At 46.0% G+C, this 24,641-nt stretch overlaps 1 protein-coding gene across 1 annotated transcript in view; it reads left to right on the forward strand.

The window, feature by feature from the left end:
* LOC132822815 (ubiquinol-cytochrome-c reductase complex assembly factor 1) overlaps positions 1-24,641 on the forward strand; it is a 127,898-nt gene that overhangs the window by 91,250 nt on the left and 12,007 nt on the right. The window contains exon 8 of the mRNA XM_060836169.1: positions 12,458-12,571. Within this exon, the coding sequence (XP_060692152.1) occupies positions 12,458-12,571 (114 nt within the window). The remainder of the gene's footprint in view (positions 1-12,457; positions 12,572-24,641) is intronic.

Genomic DNA, 24,641 nt, shown 5'->3' on the forward strand with positions numbered 1-24,641 from the left:
GGTCGTCAACACTGTTTTGTCAGGGACAAGTCGTGTCTCGCAAACCTCATTGAGTGTTTGAGAAGGTGACCGAGCATGTAGATGAGGGTAGGGCAGTTGATGTGGTATACATGGACTTTAGTAAAGCCTTTGATAAGGTTCCACATGGTAGGCTTTTGGAGAAAATGCAGAGGCAAGGGATTTAGCAGTTTGAATTAGAAACTGGCTTTCTGTAAGAAGGCAGCGAGTGGTGGATGATGGATAATATTCATCCTGGAGTCCGGTTACTAGTGATGTGTCACAAGGAACTGTTTTGGGACTGCTATTACATATAACATAACAGTGCAGCACAGGCTCTTCGGCCCTCGATGTTGCGCCGACCTGTCATACCAATCTGAAGCCTATCTAACCTACACTATTCCATGTACATCCATATGCTTGTCCAATGACAACTTAAATGCACTTAAAGTTAGTGAATCGACTACCATTGCAGGCAAAGCATTCCATGCCCTTACTACTCTGAGTAAAGAAACTACCTCTGACATCTGTTCTATATCTATCACCCCTCAATTTAAAGCTATGCCCCGTCGTGCCTGCTGTCACCATACTTGGAAAAAGGCTCTCCCTGTCCACCCTATCTAACCCTCTGATTATCTTATATGTCTCTATTAAGTCACCTCTCAACCTTCTTCTCTCCAACGAAAACAGCCTCAAATCCCTCAGCCTTTCCTCGTAAGACATTCCTTCCATACCAGGCAACATCCTAGTAAATCTCCTCTGTACCCTTTCCAAAGCTTCCATATCTTTCTTATAATGCGGTGACCAGAATGTACACAATACTCCAAGTGTGGCCGCACCAAAGTTTTGTACAGCTGTAGCATAACCTCATGATTCCAGAACTCGATCCCTCTATTAATAAAAGCTAAAACACTGTATGTCCTCTTAACAACCCTGTCAACCTGGGTGGCAACTTTCAAGGACCTGGACACTGAGATCCCTCTGCTCATCTACACTACCACGAATCTTTGCATTCCGGTTACTCCGACCAAAGTGAATCACCTCACACTTGTCTGCATTAAACTCCATTTGCCACCTCTCAGCCCAGTTCTGCAGCTTATCTATGTCTCTCTGTAACCTATAACATCCTTCGTCACTATCCACAACTCCACCAACCTTAGTGTCGTCTGCAAATTTACCAACCCACCCTTCTACGCCCTCATCCAGGTCATTTATAAAAATGGCGAACAGCAGTGGACCCAACACTGACCCTTGCGTTACACCACTAGTAACTCTTTGTCATTTTTATAAATGACTTGGACCCAGGCATAGATGGATGGATTAGTAAGTTTGCAGATGACACTAATGTTGATGGAGTAGTGGGCAGTGTGGATAAGTGTTGCAGATTGCAGGGGGACTTGGATAAACTGCAGAATTGGGCTGAGAGGTGGTAAATGGAGTTCAATGCAGATAAATGTGAGGTGATTCACTTTGGGGAAAAATATCAGGAAGACAATACTGGGCCACTGGAAAGATCCTTGGTAGTGTGGATGTGCAGAGGGATCTTGGTGTCCACATACATAGATCCCTGAAAGTTGCCACCCAGGTTGATAGTGCTGTTAAGAAGGCATACGATGTGGTAGATTTTATTGGCAGGGGGATTGAGTTCCAGAGCCGTGATGTCATGCTGCAACTGTACAAAATGCTAGTGCAGCCACACTTGGAATATTGTGTACGATTCTGGTCTCCCCATTACAGGATGGATGTGGAAGCATTGGAAAAGGTGCAGAGGAGATCTACCCAGATGCTGCCTGGTCTGGAGGGGGAAGGTCTTATAAGGAAAGGCTGAGGGACTTGGGTCTGCTCTCATTGGAGAGAAGAAGACTAGGAGGGGATTTAATAGAGACATACAAGATGATCAGTGATTCTTTTTCCTGGAATGATGATGTCATCTTGTATGAAGGGGCATAGCTGCAAATTGAGAGGTGATAGATTAAAAACCGATGTCAGAGGTTCTTTACTCAGAGAGTGGTAAGGGTGTGGAATGCCCTACCTGCCAATGTAGTTAACTCAGTCACATTAGGGGCATTTAAACAGTCCTTGAATAAGCACATGGATGATGGGATAGTGTAGAGGTTGGCGCAACATAAAGGGCCTGTTCTGCACTGTAATATGTTCTATGAAACCCAACCAAACATAATGACTTTTAATAATGTCTTCAGTGATGTTAGTAGAACTGATGTCCTTATCTGGTCTGGCATACACACGACTCCAGACCCACAGCAATGTGGTTAACACGTAACTGCTCTCTGGCTGGCTGGGCCTTTTCAATCCGTTGTATCAATTGCTGGAAACTCTCAAAAGATCAAAAGTAGACAGACTATCTTGCTACTTACACCAAAGGGACCATAGAGATTCAAGAAGCCAGCTCACCACCACCTTCTCAAAGGCAACTAGGAATTAGGAATAAATGCCTGGCCCACTCAGTGATACTTTTTGTCAGTTAATTTTTTTTTAAAAAGGGAAAAGCCTGAAGTGGTGCAGCATCAGGCCTGAGGAGCTAGAAAATCAATGTGAGAAGGAGACCCCTGAAGTAGAACATTTATCCCTTTTTAAAAGGATCAGTGACAATGTACTGTTGCTGTCTGTGTGCAGCATCTTAGAGTGGTATCTGTCCGTGCCACAATTTATCAGTTCCAATGTACCAGCTGTGTCCTCGGACAGGAGCTACACAACTACCTCTAATGTGCCTAAGCATCTACGAATCCATTATTTTCCTTGAATTCCAAGAACAATAACCATCATTACAATTGCTATTGCATTTTGAGCAGGAATTGGTAGAAGGTGGAGAGGAGGAAAGTGGTGGAATAGACCACTGTCTCGGTGGTGTATAGACTTCACTTTAAGTTTATATATGGATGTGTCAGCATCTGAAGAAGAGTCAGACTCGACTTGAAATGTTAAGTCTGTTTCTCTCTCCACAGATGCTGCCTGACCTGCTGAGTTTCTCCAGCATTCTTGTTTTTATTTGAAATTTTGAGCATCTGCAGTATTTTGCTTTTACTTCAAGTAAAACGCCACTGCTGGGAATAGTTTATAGACCAACCTAACAGTGACCATACTGTAGGATGGTGTGTGCAGGAATTAATGGGCATTTCAGAAAAGAATGGCAATACTTACATGCAGATTAGATAAATCAGGTTTGCAAATAAAGCCTGGAAGGTGAGTTTGTAGATTAATCAGCACAGGCTTTTAGAGTTAACCAAACAGCAGACAATTCTAGATCTGGTAATAGGCAATGAGACAGGATGAATTAATGCCCTCATCGTAAAGGAGCCCCTGGGTAACAGTGATCAGAGCATCATTGACTTTCATATTCAAGGAAAGAATGTATTTAAAACAACTGTGTTAAACTTAACTAAATGCAATTGTAAAGACAGGGCTGGCTGAAGTGAGCTGGGAAGTTAGATTAAGAGGTAGGTAGCAAAGAAACAGTGGAAGATGTTTAACGAGATATGCTATAATACTCAGCAAAAACACATTCCAGTGGAAAATAATGACTCCACAAGAAGGATGCATCTTTCATAGATAGCGAAGAAAGTTAACAATGGAATCAAATTGAAAGAGAAAGCTTACAGTTCGGTAAAGGTTAGTGGCGGGTATAAGATTGGACGAATAAGCACACCAGCAAAGAGTAACTGAAACTTTGAGCAAGAAGTTAGAACTCAAGAGAAATCGAGCTGGAAATATAACAACAGTTCCTGCAGGTATTTCAAAAGGAAAGAGTACCTAAAGTGAGTGTTGGCCCTCTGGAGAGTTGGTCTGGGAAATTAATGAGCAAATGGCAGGTGCATTGAACATGTGTATTGTATCTGTCATCACTGTACTCAATACAAATAACATTCCATAAATAATTGTGAATCAAGAGGTAAAAGGGAAGAAGGAACTTAAAACCATTACAATCACCCAGGAAAAATTAATGGGAAAATTATTCAATCTAAAATTTGACAAGTCCCAGGTCGTAATGGACTTAATCCACAGGTCTTAAATAAAGTGAAGGCCAAGATAGTATATACGTTGGTTATAATTGTTGGTGAGGATTTTACAAAAATCTCTTCTGTCGGAAAGGTCCTATCAGATGGGAAATAGAGAATGTATCTTGTTGATTCAAGAGAGTCATATAAAGTCGGAAACTACAAGTCAGTTTTGCCTCATCTGCCATGAGGAAATTGCTCGAACCGAACATCAAGGAGGATATAGCAGAGCTCTTCATGCATTAGCCAGAGTCAACATGGATTTGACTAATTAATGAGAGTTTTTTAAAGAAGTAATATGCACATCACTAAAGAAGAGCCTATGGGTGTCGTATACTTAGATTCTGAGAAATAATTGATAAAGTGCCACATCAAAGATTACTACACAAAATCAAAGCTCATGGTGGAGGGATTAATGTATTAGCATAGATAGAGGAATAAGTAACTAACAGGAATCGTATAGCCAGGACAAATGGATCATTTTTATGTTGATGTGAGATAGTAGTGGGGTGCCGCAGGAATCACTGATGGTACATCAACATTTTAGACTTTGTCAGTGCCTTGGATGCAGGGACCACTCCAACCCCACCCCCACCGAATGTGAAGTGCTCCACTCTCTCTGCACCAATCCCTGTTTCACCATCAAACTCGCTGACAAAGGTGGGGTGGTGGGAATCTGGAGGACGCACCTCTGTGTTGCAGAGGCCGAACACCAGCTCTCCAACACCATGCTCTACCTTCCCCCTTGCCTACGACCCCACCGTGACCTACTTGGCCGAAATCACTCTGACTGTCTGTGACCTCATTGCCTCTGGTGATCTTCCCTCCAATCTCACAGGCCCCTAACCCCACACTGTCCAGTTCTACCTGCTCCCCAAGATCCACAAACCCAACTACCCCGGCCAACCTATCGTCACGGCATACTCCTGCTCCGTCTAACTCATTTCTTCCAACCTTGACTCCATCCTCACCCACCTTGGTCAAGACATTTCTCACCTACATCCATGACACTAACCATGCTCTCCATCTCTTCAGTAACTTCCAGTTCCCTGACCTCTAATGCTTTATCTTCACAGTGGACGTGCAGTCCTTATACACATCCATACCCCACAAGGATGGCCTTCAGGCCCTCAGCCTTCTCCTCTCTAACAGACCCATCCAGTTCGCCTCAACCAATACCTACCTCTGCCACACCAAACTAGTCCTCACCCTCGATAACTTTTTCTTCAATTCTTGTCATTTCATCCAAATCCAGAGAGTGGGTTATGGGCACTCAGATGGGCCCCTCGGCTATGACAAACAGCCCCTCTTCAATACCTACACAGGCACGGTGCCCCAACTGTTCTGCCATTACATCTATGACTGCAACGGTGCAGCATCCTGCACTCAGGCTGAACTGGAGCAGTTCATCAACTTCGTTCACTAGTTCCAGCCTGCCCTTAAATTCACTTGATCCATCTCCGACACCTCCCTTCCCTTTCTTGACCTCTCCAAACTGGTCTTCTCTACACTGGGGAGACCAAACGTAAACTCAGGGCATATTTCGCCAAGTATCTCAGCCGGGCCCACAGGGGTTGACCGGATGTCCCAGTCACCACCCATTTTAATTCTTCCTTCCCCACTCCCTTTCTAATATGACCATCCTTGGCTTCTGGATGTAAGTTTGCTCGCTGAGCTGGAAGGTTTGTTTTCAGGCGTTTCATCACCATATTCGGTAACATCATCAGTGAGCCTCCGGATGAAGCACTGCTAGTATATCCAACTTTCTATTGATGTGTTTAGATTTCTTTCGGTAGGTGATGTCATTTCCGATTCTTTTTCTGAGGGTGATAGTTGGGGTCCAAATCAAAGTAGTTGTTAATAGAGTTCTGGTTGGAATGCCATGCTTCAATGAGTTCCTGTGCATGTTCTGTTTAGGATGGATGTGTTGTCCCTGTCAAAGTGGTGTCCTCCTTCATTTCTATGTGAGGATACTAGTGATAATGGGTCATGTCTGTTGATGTTCATTTATCCTAGTGGCTAGTTTTCTGCCTGTTTGTTACAGTCCTTGCTAGGTATTTTGTAAGCGACATTCATTTTGTTTGTTGCTTGTATAGGATCTTTCAAGTTCATTAGCTGCTGTTTTAGTGTGTTGGTGGGTTTGTGGGCTAAGAGGTCGGAGTAGTCTGGCGGTCATATCAAAGATGTCGTTGATGTAGGGGAGAGTGGCTAGAGTTTCTGTACGTGTTTTGTCTGCTTTGTTTGGGTTTGTTGCTGAGAAATCGGTGGACTGTGTTCATTGGGTACCCATTCTTTTTGAATACACGGTATAGGTGAGTTTCCTCCTCTTCATAGTTCCTCTGTGCTGCAGTGTGTGTTGGCTCGTTGAAATAATGTCCTAATGCAGGTTCTTTTGTGGATATTGTGGTGATTGCTTCTGTAGTTCAGTATTTGGTCCATATGTATTGTTTTCCTGTAGACGTTCATTTGAAGCTCCCCATTGAGCGTTCGCTCTACTGGGACATCTAGGAATGGCATTTTGCTGTTGTTCTCGTCCCCTTTTGTGAATCTTATGCCAGTGAGGGTATTATTGAGTGTTGTAGGCTTCCTCTAATTTGTTTCATTTGGTGAGGACAAAGGTGCTGTCCATGTAACGAACCCCAAGTTTGGGTTGGATGGTTGGGAGAGCTGTTTATTTTTGAGTCTCTGCATAAGTGCTTCTGCTAGGAACCCTGATATTGGTGATCCCATGGGTATTCCATTGATTTGTTTGTAGCTCTTGTTATTGAATGTGTAGTGGGTGGTAAGACACAGGTCCACTATCTTCACAATGTTATCTTTGCTGATGAAGTTGGTGCTGTCTCATGTTTGTGTCTTTGGTTCCTTTAGTTGTGTAGTCAGTGTTTCTTTAGTCAGATTGATGTTAATGGATGTGAATAGGGTTGTTACATCAAAGGAGACCTTTGATGCTATCTTGGTGTCTTTAATGGTGTTCAGGAATTGTGGACCATGAATCAGATTGCAAATTGGAGGAACAATACCTCATCTTCCACTGCTTCCCATTCCCTGATTCCCTTCCCAACCCCTTCACCTCCCCAACCCATCCACCTCCTCCCCACCCCTCCCTTCCATTCCTCTTATCAACCCTTCCTTCCAGCCACCAAGCACACACATTACTCCCATTGACCTTCCAGGTCCTACCCTCTACCGGTGTTCACCTAGCCCGACCTCATCCCTCTGACCCTTCCCCCACCCTACGCCACTCCACCACCTGCAGCTCCCCTTATACCATATCCAACAGATTGCAACAAAATATCACTGGTTTTATCCAGTCCTGAAGAACGGTTCCACCTAAAAGGTTGACTTCTTCACCTCCTAATGCTGCATCTGCAGTTTTCCTTGTCTCTAACTGAGCATATCATTACCAAGTTTGCTGACACAACAATAAAATATACTAGTACAGCATAAGAATAGGCCATTCAGTGCACCATGTCTGCACTGACCATGGTGTCATTCTAAACTCATGGTGTCTGCCTGTACATGGTTTGTCTGTTTGTGTTCCCTGCCTATTCATGCCTCTTAAACGTTGTTATCATAGCTGCTTCAACCACCTTCCCTGGCATTCCAGACACCTGCCACCCTCCTGTGTTCCTCTATCTCCTGTTGGCTATTGGGAGGCCTATAGTCTCACCCCATCGGAGCAATTGCTCCTGTCTCATTCCCGAGTTCCTCAATAGATAGGAAAGTAAGTTGTGAAGAAGACATAAGGAGTTTGCAAAGAGATATAGATAGTTCGTGATTGGGAAAGTATTTGGTAGGAGTTTAATGTAGATAAATATGAACTTGTCCAATTTGTCAAGAATAATAAAGTAGCATGTTATTTAAATGGAGGGAGGTTGTAAAGGGTTCCAGATGTTTCAGTTTATGAATCACGAAAAATTAGTATGCAGGGACAGGTGCTTAGGAAGGCTTTGAAATGTTGTTGATTGTTCCAAGGGCACTGGAATATAAGACCATAAGACACATGAATGGAAGTAAGGCCATTCGGCCTATCAAGTCCTCTCCGCTATTCAATCATGGCTGATGGGCATTTCAGTGCCACTTACCCGCACTCTCCCCGTATCCCTTAATTCCTTGCAGGATTAAACATTTATCGATCTCTGCCTTGAAGACATTTAACGTCACAGCCTCCACTGCACTCCGTGGCAATGAATTCCACAGGCCCACCACTCTCTGGCTGAAGAGATGTCTCCTCATGTCTGTTTTAAATTGACTGCCTCTAATCCTAATGCTGTGCCCACGGGTCCTAGTATCCACACCTGATGGGAAGAAAATTCCCAGTGTCCACCCTTTCTAAGCCATGCATTATCTTGTAAGTTTCAATTAGATCTCCCCTCAACCTTCTAAACTCTAATGAATACTCATCAGAATGCTCACCAGGATCCTCAGCCATTCATTGTATGTTAGGCCTACCATTCCAGGGATCATCCGTGTGAATCTCCGCTGTACTCGCTCCAGTGCCAGTATGTCCTTCCTGAGGTGTGGGGCCCAAAACTGGACACAGTATTCTAAATGGGGCCTAACCAGAGCTTTATAAAGTCTCAGTAGCACATCACTGCTTTTACATTCCAACTCTCCAATATGAAAGCAAGGAAGTCCTGTTATCGTTGTGCAGGGGTTGGCAAGACCCTATTTGGAAAACATTGTACAGCCTTGGTCTCCTTATTTCAGAAAGCTTGTCCATGCATTAGAAGCAGCGCAGAGAATGTTCACTCAACTGAATCCTGGGATGAAAGGTTGTCTTATGATGAAAAGTATTAATTGAAGAAAATTACATTATATATTGTAGAAAACATTTGATCCTGAGGGGACTTTTGTAGGGTGGATAATGAAAGTTATTTTGCTCTTCGGGAGAAGCATTGAGGATAGGAGTTGGGAAGCCATGTTGTGACTGTACACTGTTGGAATATTGCGTGCAATTCTGGTCTTCCTTCTAACGGAAGGATGTTGTGAAACTTGAAAGGGTTCAAAAAAGATTTATGAGGATGCTGCCAGGGTTGGAGGATTTGAGCTACAGGGAGAGTCTGAATAGGCAGGGTCTGTTTTCCCTGTAGCGTCACAGGCTGAGGGGTGACCTCATAGAGGTTTATAAAATCATGAGGGCATGGATAGGGTAAATAGACACATGGTCTTTTCCCTGGGATGGGGGAGTCCAAAACTAAAGAGTGTAGGTTTAGGATTAGATTAGATTACCTACAGTGTGGAAACAGGCCCTTCGGCCCAACAAGTCCACACTGACCCTCCGAAGAGCAACCCAGCCAGACCCATTCCCCTACACTTACCCCTGCACCTAACACTATGGACAACTTAGCATGGCCACTTCACCTAACCTGCACATCTTTGGACTGTGGGAGGAAACTGGAGCACCCGGAGGAAACCCACACAGACACGGGGAGAATGTGCAAACTCCACACGGACGGTTGCCCGAGGTGGGAATTGAACCCAGCTCTCTGGCACAGTGAGGAAGCAGTGCTAACTACTGAGCCACTGTGCCGCCCAAGGATGAGAGGGGAAAGATGTAAAAGGGACCAAAGGGCAATTTCTTCACACCACAGAGGGTGGTGTGTGTATGGAATGAGTTGCCAGGGGAAGTGGTGGAGGCTGGTACAATTACAACATTGAAAAGGCATCTGGATGAGTATCTGAATAGGAAGGGTTTAGAGGGATATGGGCCAAGTGCTAGCAAAGGGGACTAGATTACGTTAGGATATTTGGTTGGCATGGACGTGTTGGACCGAAGGGTCTGTTTCCGTGCTGTACATCTCTATGACTCCATGACTAGAATTAAGGACACATTTTAAAAATCTCATATTTCATATGGAGATGATTTTTTTCACAAGGTTCCAGAGTCTCTGGATGTGAGTTTGCTCACTGAGCTGTAAGGTTCATTTTCAGACATTTCATCACGATACTAGGTAACATCTTCAGTGAGCCTCTGGACAAAGCACTGGGAGTATGGTCCGCTTTCTGTTTATGTTGGGTTTCCTTGGGTTGGTGATGTCATTTCCTGTTCTTTTTCTCGAGGGGGTCATAAATGGGATCCAAGTCAATGTGTTTGTTGATAGCGTTCCGGTTGGAATGCCATGGGTCTAGGAATTCTCGTGCATGTCTAGGATGGATGTGTTGTCCCAGTCAAAGTGATGTCCTTCCTCATCCGTATGTGAGGATACTATTGAGAGTGAAACCTAAACACATAAATTGAAAGCAGGCCATATCACCAGTGCTTCATCCAGAGGCTCACTGATGATGTTACTGAGTATAGTGATGAGACGTCCAAAAATTAACCTTCCAGATCAGCGAGCAAGCCTCCATCCAGAACCTCAACCTAAGCTACTAATCTTCTCAAAACCCGTTCCTGAGTCTGTTGCATTCTATTTCCCAGCATGGTCATTGAATATTTTTATAGCTGCACTAGACTCTTGACTAACAAGGGAGTCAAAGGAATAGTATAGTCAGGAATGTAGAGATCACAATAACATGAGCCATAATCTTATCACATGTTATATCAGGTTCAAGGAGACAACAGGCTACCCCATCCCTATCTGTATTTTCTTTTGGAATATAACAATCTCGAGGTGTAGCTTTCCACATTGTAACCACTCTCTGGGTGAAGACATCTTTCCAATTGGATGTATAAATTACCTTATATTACCTCCTAATTCTGTTTATGCCCTGGTGATTATGGATGTTCACGTCTTTGGATGTTACCTCTATGAACTCTTTTGGTTTCCAAAAACTCCTCTTGTGTGCTTTAGCTGCAAAGTACTAAAATAATATAACTTCTATCAAAAAGCTCAGGACAGAACAAGCCTACACTGTGTTTCTAAACCAAAATCACTTGGCATTGATTTGTCTTATTTGGAAGTAATCTCATAAAATACCACTTCTACACTTCCTTGCCTTTTATATACACGTGTCCTGTTTCAATGAGCCAAGAACCAGGAAGGGAAATCGAGTGGCGCCTGATCCCATTCCATCGTTCTCTCTCTCTCTCTCTCTCTCTCTCTCTTCCTCTCTCCCTCCACCACCACCCTCACCCAGTTCACTGTCTGTGTCCCTCTCTTCCTGCTTGTCTGTCTGTCTGTCTCTCTCTCTCTGTCTCTCTCTCTCTGTCTCTCTCTCTCTCTCTCTCTCTCCCCCTCCTCTGCAAACAGTGAATGGGTTTGAGGAGTGTTCACAATTACTGGATTTACTCAGAGAATGGCTCCACAGTGCAAAATGGTATTAATTTGGCGTTTAGTCATAAAAACTGACCTTGAAGCAGAAATGGTACCTGGGTTGAGCCACAGACATGTCTTTAAACATACCTCGAGATTAGAGTGGGATAGTGAAGCTGATGCCATCTGCTGGACATTGATTGTATTTCTTCCTCCTCATATGCAGAATATATTTTTCATTCTTTCTTCACCTTTCCTTCTTCCCCCCCCCCCCATTATTTCCTTGTCAGTCCTGGCTCAGCGGTAGCTCTGTCGAAAAGAGGCAGTTGTTGGATTATTGTCTCTGGGCATCCCAAAGTCCTCACTGCCGATGAAGTATTTTACAGGATTGTAATGTAGAGAGCACAGTTGTCAAATGACACCTAGCAAGGTCCCACAAATAGCAAGAAGATAATCGCCAACCAGTCTATTTGGTGGAGAAGTGTCACTCAGATAACAGGGTAAAGTTCCCTGCTCTTAAACATTGTGAGATGGTGGGGGGGGGGGGGGGGGGGGGGTGTGGGCACGGGCACAGTTTAATATCTTGTCTGAAAGATCCCACAATGCTGCACTCCCTCAGTACAACACCAGGAGTGTCACACTCATGATGAATGTACACTTAAATTTGTAATTTCAAACTTCAGCTGATACCTTATAAGAATATTGTTGATGTGAGCATGTTTGAAAAGCGAGGCTATTCTCTCAGTCTGTTCAAGATTGAACTTGTCTGATTCACTGCAAGATAATCCATTCTGCTGAGGCACTTACTGGAAACATAGGCACTAGGGGTGATGTACTTCAAACCAACTTTCTGCTCTCTATGAATCCCACCAAAACCAGAATTCCACATCATTCATTCATTCATTTCTTTGATGTTTTGGTTTAAGTTAATAACTATGGGTATTCAAAAGGTGTTGCTGATCAGGCCTGAATTTGTTGCCTGTCTCTCATTGCCCCTTGAGTCAACCACATGGAGTGAAACAGTTTGAACTATTTCAACAAATAGAATGCGGTGATATATAAATGAAAATATTAATGTTTGTTGTATTATTTGAGCACACTCATTTTTATTCCAGAGACAGGTACCAAAGCATGACCACAATAACCCCTCAGTCTACAGTCATCCCTGACTTTGTCAAACATGCCTAGGAAGGTTTTTCTTTTTCCTGCTGTATGTTGTGTCACTAATGAATCATTTTTGGTTTTATTCAGGGAATTTTATCAGATGACCGTGTTTTAGCTGCATCTTTATGGCGACACTTCTTCAACAGGCAGTGTGAAGACCCAGAACAGCTGGAGCTGATGGTGGAATATGTCCGCAAGCAGGTAAGCAAGAATGAAACAAATCTGAGCTGGCAGTCTTAACTCCTTAACGGGTCAGAACTTCACTGCACATGTGACAATGTTACAGGGTGTTGGCGAGACCACACTTGGAATGCTGTTCACAGTTTTGGTCTCCACATTTGAGGAAACTGTACCTGTTTCACAGAGGACATGGCAAAGTTTCGCTGGAAACTTTGATTCCTCGAATGAAAAGGTTGTCCTATGATTAGCGGCTGAGTCTGGAGTTTAACATGATGTGGAGGTGCCGATGTCGAACTGGGGTGGACAAAGTCAGAAGTCACATGACACCAAGTTATCGTCCAACAAGTTTATTTGAAATCACAAGTTTTCAGAGTGTAGACCCCAGTCATCAGCTGATGGAGGAGCATTGCTGCAAACACCTGTGATTTCATGTAAACCTGTTGGACTATAACCTGGTATCATATGATTTTTGACTGGAGTTTAGCAGAATGAGGAATGATCTTATTTAAAGTGTTATGATCTCCATAGTGACTGGCAACTTTTAAAAATGAGAATGAGTTTCCAGTGCTTAATGAAAAGAATCACAAGATAAACTTTCATGTTTTGATTAAATCCCCTAGAGTGTGGAAACCAGCCCTTCGGCCCAATCAGTCCACACCAACCCTCCGAAGAGTAACCCACCCAGACCCATTTTCCTCTGACTAATGCACCTAACACTATGGGCAATTTAGCATGGCCAATTCACCCTGACCTGCACAGCTTTGAACTGTGGGAGGAAACCGGAGCACCTGGAGGAAACTCACGCAGACACGGGGAGAACATGCTAACTCCACACAGACAGTCACCCGAGACTCGATTTGAACCTGGGACTCTGGTGCTGTGAGGCAGCAGTGCTAACCACTGAGCCACCATGCTACCCTTAAAAAAAAAATTGAGCTTCAGTGAGCCTGACGTTTTGTACTGTAACACACTGAAATCCACTTGAACATTTAATAGCCAATTGAGGCAACAAACCAAAGGATAATCCTCCCTTAATTCATTAACGTCTGAAATAGTTTCAGGCCCATTTGTAAGTTGTGTCAAATGCCCATCAGATATGTAGCCTCGAAGATTCAATCCCATACTCCTTCCCAGATTTACAGTAGGGTCCCTCCTCCCTGCAATACCAGGGTTTGTTTTCCAGTGTCCCTTTTAAAACTCATTCTACTCAGTGTCTTGAGTGTTCCTAAACTGGCTTCCAACAGCAGATCCTACACTGACAACTCCTTAAATCTCCTCTCCCTTCCCTTCAAACAGTGCATGGACATTTACCAGCATACTGGTAACACACAGCTCTGTTTCTGTCTCCCCTCTCTCAGTCTCTGTATCTGTGCGTGTCTGAGTTCAGAAAGCAGCTGTACCTATTTTATGTTAAGGTGTGATAACTGGCATTTGAATTTCCCCAGATTTCTGCTTGTTCCCCTTTCCATGTGATAACATGGCCTGTTCCAGATTAATGCGTGTGTATATTTACAACTGATCTTATTCAACAGCTTGTATTTACAACACTCAGAGCAAGCAGCGAGTCCTCATTTAAAGCTGTGACTGCATTTCTGGCAAATGTAACTTGAAGCAAAATGACTTCAAGAGAATCATATTTTCCCATAAAAAGCACACCTGGAAAAAATAATTTAAAACTTGAAATGCCACATTGTGCATGTGCTGAAACAAAATGCATTGCTAAGCATAAAGTAAGTGCAATATAATTTTTAAGAATTGCTCCACTCATCTTTGGAGTGAAATGCTGTTCGATGGACCATGCTCCATCTAGTGGTAGAGGATGGGATTGCTGGGAGCAGTTGGGTTCCCAGAATGTCTTTCCCTGATTGGAATGTGCCACGAGGTGGAGCCCGTGACATCAATGTGAGTTTGGAAAAGGGGCCCCAAGGTCTACTGGAAGAGTGGAAAGTGAGAATGAGGCCCGGGGAGCCATAGGGAAAGCCAGAGCCATGGTGCGGGGGTGGGGGGAGGGGTGGGAGACAGCAATTATTTTGTTAACACAGTTAAAAGTGAAATGCCATTCAGTGGGACAGCTTTAATAAGGGAGTCAGTGTGGTGTCAATATTAAACATGGTGCTCACTTCAGCAATTACTGAACAAGCCCAAGTGTGAACTATTACTCTAACAGCCAGTTGATCAGTTATGTTCACAGTGTGACCCTCCCTTTGTGCAGTCTGTTCATACTCGGGGCTAATCCGAGGTGGGGGTGAAAGTAATATGTTGTGCCTTTCCAATGAAATAAAACCCTGGCCAACACTGTGCATTGTCCATGCCACCTTTTGATGAAATTCTTTTTTAAAAAGAAGCTGGGGGGAATAGCTGTTTTCTAATGTTTTCTTTACAAGATGCCTTGACCAATCAGAATCTGCTTGCCATCTGGTCAGTACCCTGTTTCTGATACAGCATAAATTGTTATTCCCTAAAATTTGGCATTCTTGAGGCTGTCCTGATGTATGTGTGAAATTAAGCTTCAACATTTTCACTATCCCCCCATTGTGATTACCTCCATCTTCACCACACTTCCCTCCTCTTGCTGATTATCACTACACACCACCCTAACATCAGCGACTCCACACTGAACACCAAAGTGACTAACCACTGATGGTGGTAAAGATACAAATTGTATTCTGAGTCGGGAACTTCAGCCCCCATCACAGACAGGTGATACCTCGCATCGATACTAACCAAGCTAAGTGAGTCTTAACAAACCTTACTGCGAGACTGGGTCTGTGACGGGTAGTGGAAGAACCAACATGATGGAAAATCCTACCTGACCCAGTCCTCACCAACTTACTCATTATGGATGTGCCCATGATTGTATGGTACTCACTTCTACCAAGACTGAGTTTGGGTGGAGGAAGTATCATATTCCATCTCAATCTTCAACCTCACGGTCCAACATATACTCTGCTCTAACATTACCATCAAGCCAGGGAGCAACACTGGTTCAATGAAGAGTGCAGGAAGGCAATCAATAGGACTACCCACCAATTGCTAGACCCTTGTGTGAAGCATTTTCTAATCGGTGACATTAATGTTTCATAAATTTCTTTGATAATGAATTAGTCAGAGCATAGTGTTACCATGATCGGTATGGGTAATAATAGGTTTCTCACAATTCTTTGCTCTGAACTATAAAGTTCAGGGGTGGGGATGGTGAAGATGGGGGTAATCAGGAGGGGTGGTGGTGAAGATGGGGGTAATCGGGGGGGATGGCGAAGATGGGGATAATCGTGGGGATGGGAGTAATCAGGAGGGGGGATGGTGAAGATGGGGGATAATCGGGAGGGAGGGTGGTAATGATGGGGGTAATCAGGAGGGGAGTGTAGTGAAGATGGGGATTAATCAGGAGGGGGAGATGGTGCAGATGGGGGATAATCATGAGTGGGGGTGGTGAAGGGGGTAATCAGGAGGGGGGTGTTGTGAAGATGGGGGATAATCAGGATGGAGTTATTCGGGGGATGGTGAAGATGGGGATAATGGGGGGGTTGTGAAGATGAGGGTAATCAGGGTGGGTGGTGAAGATGGGGATGATCAGGAGGGTGGGGAATGGTGAAGATGGGGGATAATCGGGGGGGGATGGTGAAGATGGGGGATAATCGGGGGGGATGGTGAAGATGGGGGATAATCGGGGGGGATGGTGAAGATGGGGGATAATCGGGGGGGATGGTGAAGATGGGGGATAATCGGGGGGAATGGTGAAGATGGGGGATAATCGGGGGGGGGATGGTGAAGATGGGGGATAATTGGGGGAGATGGTGAAGATGGGGGATAATCAGGAGGGGGGGTGGTGAAGATGGGGGATAATCAGGAGGGGGTGAAGATGGGGTAATAGTGGGTGGTGGTGAAGATGAGGATAATCACGATGGGGGTGAAGATGGGGATAATCAGGTGGGGGGGTGAAGATGGGGGATAATCAGGAGGGGGTGAAGATGGGGGTAATCGTGGGTGGTGGTGACGATGAGGATAATCACGAGGGGGGTGAAGATGGGGATAATCAGGACGGGATGGTGATGATGGGGGATAATCAGGAGGGGGATGGTGAAGATGGGGGATAATCAGGAGGGGGGATGGTGAAGATGGGTATAATTAGGAGGGGAGTGTGGTGAAGATGGAGGATAATCAATAGGGGGATGGTGATGATGTGCATAATCAGGTGAAGATGGGGGATAATCAAGTGGGGGGGATGGTGAAGATGGGGGGAATCAAGGGTGGTGGTGAAGATAGGGGGAATTGAGGGTGGTGGTGAAGATGGGGGGGCATCGAGGGTAGTGGTGAAGATGGGAATCAAGGGTGGTTATAGTTGGGGTAATCAGGAGGGTGCGGAATGGTGAAGAATGGGGATAATCAGGAAGTGGGGATCGTGAAGATGGGGGATAATCGGGAAGGGGGAGATGGTGAAGATGGGGGATAATCAGGAGGGGGGATGGTGAAGATGGGGGTAATCGGGAGTGGGGGTGGTGAAGATGGGGGATAATCAATGGGGGAATGGTGACGATGTGGATAATCAGGAGGAGGGTGGTGAAGTTAATAATCGGGGTGGGTGGTGAAGATGGGGGTAATCAGGATGGTGAGGAATGGTGAAGATGGGGAACAATCAAGAGGATTGGATGGTGAAGGTTGAGGGAATCAGGAGGGGGGTGTTGTGAAGATGGGGGATAATCGGAGGAGAATGGTGAAAGTGGGAGTAATCGGGAAGGGGGTGTTATGAAGATAGGGATAATCGGGGGGGTGGTGAAGATGGGGGAAATCAGAATGGTGGGGAATGGAGAAGATGGGAGATAATCAAGGGGGGATGGTGAAGATGGATAATCAGGAAGGGGGATGGTGAAGATGCGGATAATGAGGAGGGGTGAAGATGGGGGATAATCAGGAGGGTGGGGAATGGTGAAGAATGGGGATAATCGGGGGGGAGAAATGGTGAAGATGGGGGATAATCAGGAGGGGGGATAGTGAAGATGGGGGATAATCAGGAGAGGTGATGGTGAAGCGGGAAGATGGTGAAGATGGGGGATAATCAGGAGGGGTGTGTTGTGAAGATGGGGGATAATCAGGAGGGGGTGGTGAAGATGGCGGATAATCGGGGGGAGGGGGTGGTGAAGATGGCGGATAATCGGGGGGAGGGGGTGGTGAAGATGGGGATAATCAGGAGGGGGGATAGTGAAGATGGGGGATAATCAGGAGGGGGGATGGTGAAGATGGGGGATAATCAGGTGGGGAGGTGGTGAAGATGGGGGATAATCATGAGGGAGGGATGGTGAAAATGGAAGATAATCGGGGGGGTGGTGAAGATGGATAATCAGGAGGGTGGTATCGTAAAGATGGGGGTAATCAGGAGGGCAGTGTTATGATGGGGGTTAATCGGGGGGGGATGGTGAAGCGGGGAGATGGGGAAGATGGGGGATAATCAGAAGGGGGTGTTGTGAAGATGGGGGTAATCAAAAGGGGGTGTTGTGAAGATGGGGTAATCAGGAGGGTGGGTGTTGTGATGATGGGGGATAATCAGGAGGGGGGATGGTGAAGATGGGGGATAATCAGGACGGGCAAGATGGTGAAAATGGGGGATTGTCATGAGGGAGGAATAGTGAAGGTGGGGGTAATCAGGAGGGGGAATGGTGAAGATGGGGGATAATCGGGGGGGTGGTGAAGATGGATAATCAGGAAGGGGGGTGGTGAAGATGGGGGATAATCAGGAGGGGTGATGGTGAAGCGGGGGATGGTGAAGATGGAGAATAATCATGAGGGGGCATGGTGAAGATGGTGGATAATCAGCTGGGGGGTGTTGAGAAGATGGGGATAATCTGGCGGGGGGATGGTAAAGATGGGGGTAATCAGGAGAGGGGAAGGTGAAGGTGGGGGATAATCAGGAGGGGGGATGGTGAAGATGGTGATCATCAGGAACGATGGTGAAGATGGGGATAATCAGGAGGGGCGGATGGTCAAGATGGGGATAATCAGGAGGGTTGGTGAAGATGGATAATCAGGAGGGTTGGTGAAGATGGATAATCAGGAAGGGGGGTGGTGAAGATGGCAGTAATTGGGAGTTCATGAAGATGGGGGATAATCAGGTGGGGATAATCTGGTGGGGGGATGGTAAAGATGGGGGTAATCAGGTGGGGGAAGGTGAAGATGGTGGATAATCAGGAGGGGAGATGGTGAAGTTAGTAATCAGGGGGGTGGTGAAGATGGGGGTAATCAGGATGGTGGGGAATGGTGAATATGGGGGATAATCATGAGGGAGGGATGCTGAAGCTGGAAGATAATCAGGAGGGGGTATGGTGAAGATGGATAATCAGGAAGAGTGTGGTGAAGATGGGGGTAATCGGGAGTGGGGGTGGAGAAGATGGGGTAATCAGGTTGGGGGTGTTGTGAAGATGGGGATAATCGCGGGTGTGGTTTAAGTTGGGGGTAATCAGGAGGGGGGTGGTGAAGATGGGGGATAATCAGGAGAGAGGTGGTGAAGATGGAGTTAATCAGGAGGGGGGGATGGTGAAGATGGAGGATAATCTGGAGGGGGGATGGTGTAGATGGGGGATAATCAGGAGGGGGGGGGGAGATGATTATCCCCCATCTTCAGGAGGGGAGGATGGTGAAGATGGGGGTAATCTGGAGGGAGGGGAGTGGTAAAGATGGGGCATAATCAGGAAGCTAGATGATGAAAATCTCAATAATCAGGAGGTGGTGGTGAAGATGGAGGTAATCGAGGGTGGTGGTGAAGATGGGGGTTATCAGGAGGGTGGGGAATGGTGAATGGGGATAATCAGGAAGGGGGGGGATGGTGAAGATGGGGGTAATCGGGAGTGGGGATGGTGAAGATGGGGGATAATCTGGAGGGGGCATGGTGAAGATGGAGGATAATCATGAGAGGGATATTGTGGAGATGTGGATAATCGGGGGGGTGGTGAAGTTAGTAATCAGGGGGGTGAAGAATGGGTAATCAGGATGGTGGGGAGTGTTGTAGATGGGGGATAATCGGGAGGGAGGGATGGGGAAGATGGGGGATAATCAGGAGGGGGTGTTGTGAAGATGGGGGTAATCAGGAGGGGGTGTTGTGAAGATGGGGGTAATCAGGAGGGGAGTGTGGTGAAGATGGGGGTAATCGGGAGTGGGGGAGGTGAAGATGGGGGTAATCAGGTGAGAGGTGTTGTGATGATGGGGGATAATCAGGAGGGGGGTGATGGTCAAGATGGGGGATAATCTGGGGGGTGTTGTGAAGATGGATAATCAGGAAGGGGGGTGGTGAAGTTAGTAATCAGGGGGGTGGCGAAGATGGGGGTAATCAGGATGGTGAATATGGGGGATAATCATGAGGGAGGGATGGTGAAGCTGGAAGATAATCAGGAGGGGGTATGGTGAAGATGGATAATCAGGAAGGGGGATGGTGAAGATAGGGGATAATCAGGAAGAGAGTGTGGTGAAGATGGGGGTAATCGGGTTGGGGGTGTTGTGAAGATGTGGGATAATCAGGTAAGGGTATGGTAAAGATGGGGGATAATCAGGTGGGGGGGATGGTGAAGATGGGGTAATCAGGAAGGGAGTGTTGTGAAGATGGGGATAATCGCGGGTGTGGATTAAGATGGGGTAATCAGGAGTGGTGGTGGTGAAGGTGGGGTAATCGGGAATGGGGGATGGTGAAGATGGGGGATAATCTGTAGGGGGGGAAGGTGAAGATGGGGATAATCAGGAGAGGGGTGGTGAAGAGAGTAATAGGGGTTGGTGAAGATGGGGGTAATCTGGAGGGAGGGGAGTGGTAAAGATGGGGCATAATCAGGAAGCTAGATGATGAAAACCTCAATAATCAGGAGGAGGTGGTGAAGATGGGGGTTATCAGGAGGGTGGGGAATGGTGAAGATGGGGGATAATCATGAGGGAGGGATGGTAAAGATGGAAGATAATTGGGGGGGTGGATGGTGAAGATGGAAAATCAGGAGGGGGGTGTTGTGAAGATGGAGGATAATCATGAGAGGGATATTGTGAAGATGTGGATAATCGGGGTGGGTGGTGAAGTTAGTAATCGGGGGGGGTGAAGATGGGGTAATCAGGATGGTGGGAAGTGTTGTAGATGGGGGATAATCAGAAGGGGGGATGGGGAAGATGGGGATAATCAGGAGAGGGGCGGTGAAGATGGGGGATAATCAGGAGGGGGTGTTGTGAAGATGGGGGTAATCAGGAGGGGGGATGGTGAAGATGGGGATAATCAGGAGGGGGATGGTGAAGATGGGGGATATTCGGGGGGGCAGGTGAAGATGGGGGAGAATCAGGATGGGGTTTTTCGGGGGGTGATGAAGCTGGAGGTAATCAGGAGGGGGGAGATGGTGAAGATGGGGGATTATCAGGAAGGGGATGGTGAAAGTTGGGTTGATCAGGGGTGTGGGGTGGTGAAGATGGGGATAATCAGCAGGGGGGGCATGGTGAAGATGTATTATAATCAGGAGGGGGGGTGAAGATGGGGCTAATCGGGGGGGGGTGAAGATGGGTGTAATCAGGAGGGGGGTGTGTGAACATGGGGGTCAATCAGGAGGGTGGGATGGTGAAGATGGGGGATAATCAGGAGGGTGGGGAATGGTGAAGATGGGGGATAATCAGGAAGGGGGATGGTGAAGATGGGGGATAATCATAAGAGAGATATTGTGAAGATGTGGATAATCGGGGGGAGTGAAGTTAGTAATCGGGGGGGGTGAAGATGGGGTAATCAGGATGGTGGGGAGTGTTGTAGATGGGGGATAATCAGGAGGGAGGGATGGTGAAGCTGGGGGTAATCAGGAGGGGGTGTTGTGAAGATGGGGATAATCAGGGGGTTGGTGAAGAAGGGGGATAATCAGGAGGGGGTGTTGTGAAACTGGGGGTAATCAGGGGGTTGGTGAAGAAGGGGGATAATCGGGAGGGGGGGAGGTGAAGATGGGGGTAATCAGGGGGTTGGTGAAGAAGGGGGATAATCGGGAGAGGGGGAGGTGAAGATGGGGGATAATCAGGAGAGGGGTGATGGTGAAGATGGGGGATAATCGGGAGGGGGAGATGGTGAAGATGGGGGATAATCAGGAGGGGGGAGATGGTGAAGATGGGGGATAATCAGGAGGGGGTGATGGTGAAGATGGGGGATAATCAGGAGGGGGTGATGGTGAAGATGGGGGATAATCGGGAGGGGGGTGATGGTGAAGATGGGGGATAATCAGGAGGGGACGTGGTGAAGTTGGGGGTAATCGGGATTGGTTCAGATGGGGGACAATCAGGAGGGGGAGATGGTGAAGATGGGGGATAATCAGGAGGGGGTGATGGTGAAGATGGGGGATTATCAGGAGGGGGGGATGGTGAAGATGGGGGATAATCAGGAGGGGGTTTTTCGGGGGGTGGTGAAGCTGGAGGTAATCAGGAGGGGGGGGGTGGTGAAGATGGGGGATTATCAGGAGAGCGGGATGGTGTAGATGGGGGATAATCAGGAGGGGGGATGGTGCAGGTAGGGGTAATCAGGAGGGGGGAGATGGTGAAGATGGGGGATTATCAGGAAGGGAATGGTGAAAGTTGGGTTGATCAGGGGTGGGGGGTGGTGAAGATGGGGATAATCAGCGGGGGGGCATGGTGAAGATGTATTATAATCAGGAGGGGGGGTGAAGATGGGGCTAATCGGGTGGGGTGGTGAAGATGAGGGATAATCAGAAAGGGGGAGATGGTGAAGATGGGGGATAATCAGGAGGGGGAATGGTGCAGGTAGGGGTAATCAGGAGTGGGGGGGAATGGTAAAGATGAGGATAATCAGGAGGGGGGATGGTGAAGATGGGGGATAATCAGGAGGGGGGGATGGTGAAGATGGGGGATAATCAGGAGGGGGGATGGTAAAGATGGGGGATAATCAGGAGGGAGGATGGTGAAGATGGGGATAATTAGGAGGGGGGATGGTAAAAATGGGGGTAATCAGGAGGGGGGATGGTGAAGATGGGGGATAATTAGGAGGGGGGATGGTGAAGATGGGGGATAATTAGGAGGGGGGATGGTGAAGATGGGGGATAATCAGGAGGGGGAAATGGTGAAGATGGGGGATAATCAGCAAGAGATTTTCTTGGCCATAGCTGACCTAAGCAATGCAGCTTCATGGGGTCCAGAACTCCCAGAGCAACCACCTCCTGCATAGCTGCTTGTACATCACTGTACTGCCACACCTGCTGTGTCTGTCCTTCCGGGAGGATTAGTACTGTCTGCAAAATTGTCTTACCTTGAATATGAACTAGCCCGGTTGTAACTTTACTCGTCCTCACCATTTTGGGTCAAGTAACCAGTAAAGTTCTAGGAAAGGTGACTTTGCTTGATTGACAGGAATCAACAGCGCTCGATTTGCTGTTGTCATCCTGCTTTTGCTATCTTTTGGAAATTATAACTTTTCTTAGAATGGTTTGATCAGCCATTTCAGGGACAATATTTCTGTGAATCGCACATTGGACAAAAGTCAGATTTTCTTCTCAAAAGGACATTTCTGAAACAAGGATTTTTACAACAATTAACAGTCGATTCATGGTTGTCATTAGACTAGCTAATGATGGAGTTCATTATTCATAGTAGTCTGTCTGTATGCATTAGTCTACAAAGAACCTTGAAATAAGGTGGGGAAACCCCTCGTGATGGAGAGCATCGATTCTCAAATGTCAAAAGTTGCTTGTTCCTCCCAAACATTGAATACCAACCACATTCTTTCTTGGGTTATAGCTAGATTGTATCACTCCACAGAGTGGGCAGTAAAGCACTGGTCTCATGGGCTATGCTCACACTCCAAGAGCAAATAGAAAGAAATAGATGTAATTTATATTTGATTGAATCAATGCAGTGGTTTGCAATTTTTGCAAGCAAACTTACAACCTGAATGCCAGTTGTTCTGTCATTATCTCCTTTGGGAGCGGGATCCGTTGTTTGCCCTAATGAATAATGAAACAGTGAAGTCATCTTTTTGCAGAAAGAGATTAAGGTAGTGCCCAATCAGCACAGACTGGGTCTTCCAGTGCCACTGTTTTCGAAAAGGCAAAACAGCTCATCAGAGATTGCATTAAGAATAACCTTTAGAATTTAAATGTCAATCATACTTTTCATCTATGGGAATGAGATTTCCATAATCACTTTTCATTCCCCAGTCCTTCCTACTGCTCACTGTCTTCTGTATCCTGTCATAGTTTGTGTTCATCACACTGGTTCCATCTTGAATGATGAAAGTTCTCGATGATTAATCAGAACCATAAAAGCTACATTTTTGGAAGTTTTACTTTAGGCTATGGGTTTACCATCCAGATGTTTGCATTAAATTAAGCGAAAAACTTGCAAAGTAACACAAATCCCCTGAGCACAGGTAGAGTCGTTCACGTAGAGAAGGGCCTTGGTTTTTGGCAGTACCTTGTATACTGATAGTCCAGTGACAATGCTCTGGACTGGGAGTGCATTCACAGTAACCGATCCAGATACAAACAACACTTCACTGGGTTCGTGGCAAAATTAATTATAGTTCTCTCAGTTCAGTAACCCAGTGTTCATGTTGAACCCTACAAGTATGGATTTAAATATTATAAGTTCTTTTATAAAAATGACTGGTTTTGTAACTGAAATGTTCTGTCCCCTGTTTATGATGCAATTACCTAGAATTCAGGAGGTAAAGTTGAAAACTAGTAATGGTTGCCTTATGAATGATTTATGAATGCAGGAAATGACAGTAAACAGAAAGTACTTGTTCCTTTTTTAAAATTTTACAAATATGCTTTATAATATCTTTATATGTGTAGTCACTACAGCAGTTCGGTTCTGTACAGTAGAATTGAAGAAGCAAACAAACATTGGAGTTTGACTTTCTCCTGTAAGCAAACCAAAAACATCTCTTCCATGTACAAGATTATATTTATATACATCGAGGCAGTGGAAGGGTCTGATAACTGAAGGGACTCCCGTTTAACTTCAGGTGAAAGACTTTAGACCATGGTCTTTCTCCACTGCACCAGTCTTTAGCACATCCCTCAGCATATAGTCATGGGCCTTGGAATGTGCCAGTCTGCCACACTCAGTTGTTGTCAACTCCTTGCTCTGG

This window comes from Hemiscyllium ocellatum, chromosome 15 (assembly GCF_020745735.1).
Source record: "Hemiscyllium ocellatum isolate sHemOce1 chromosome 15, sHemOce1.pat.X.cur, whole genome shotgun sequence".
NCBI classification, from domain to species: Eukaryota; Metazoa; Chordata; class Chondrichthyes; order Orectolobiformes; family Hemiscylliidae; genus Hemiscyllium; species Hemiscyllium ocellatum.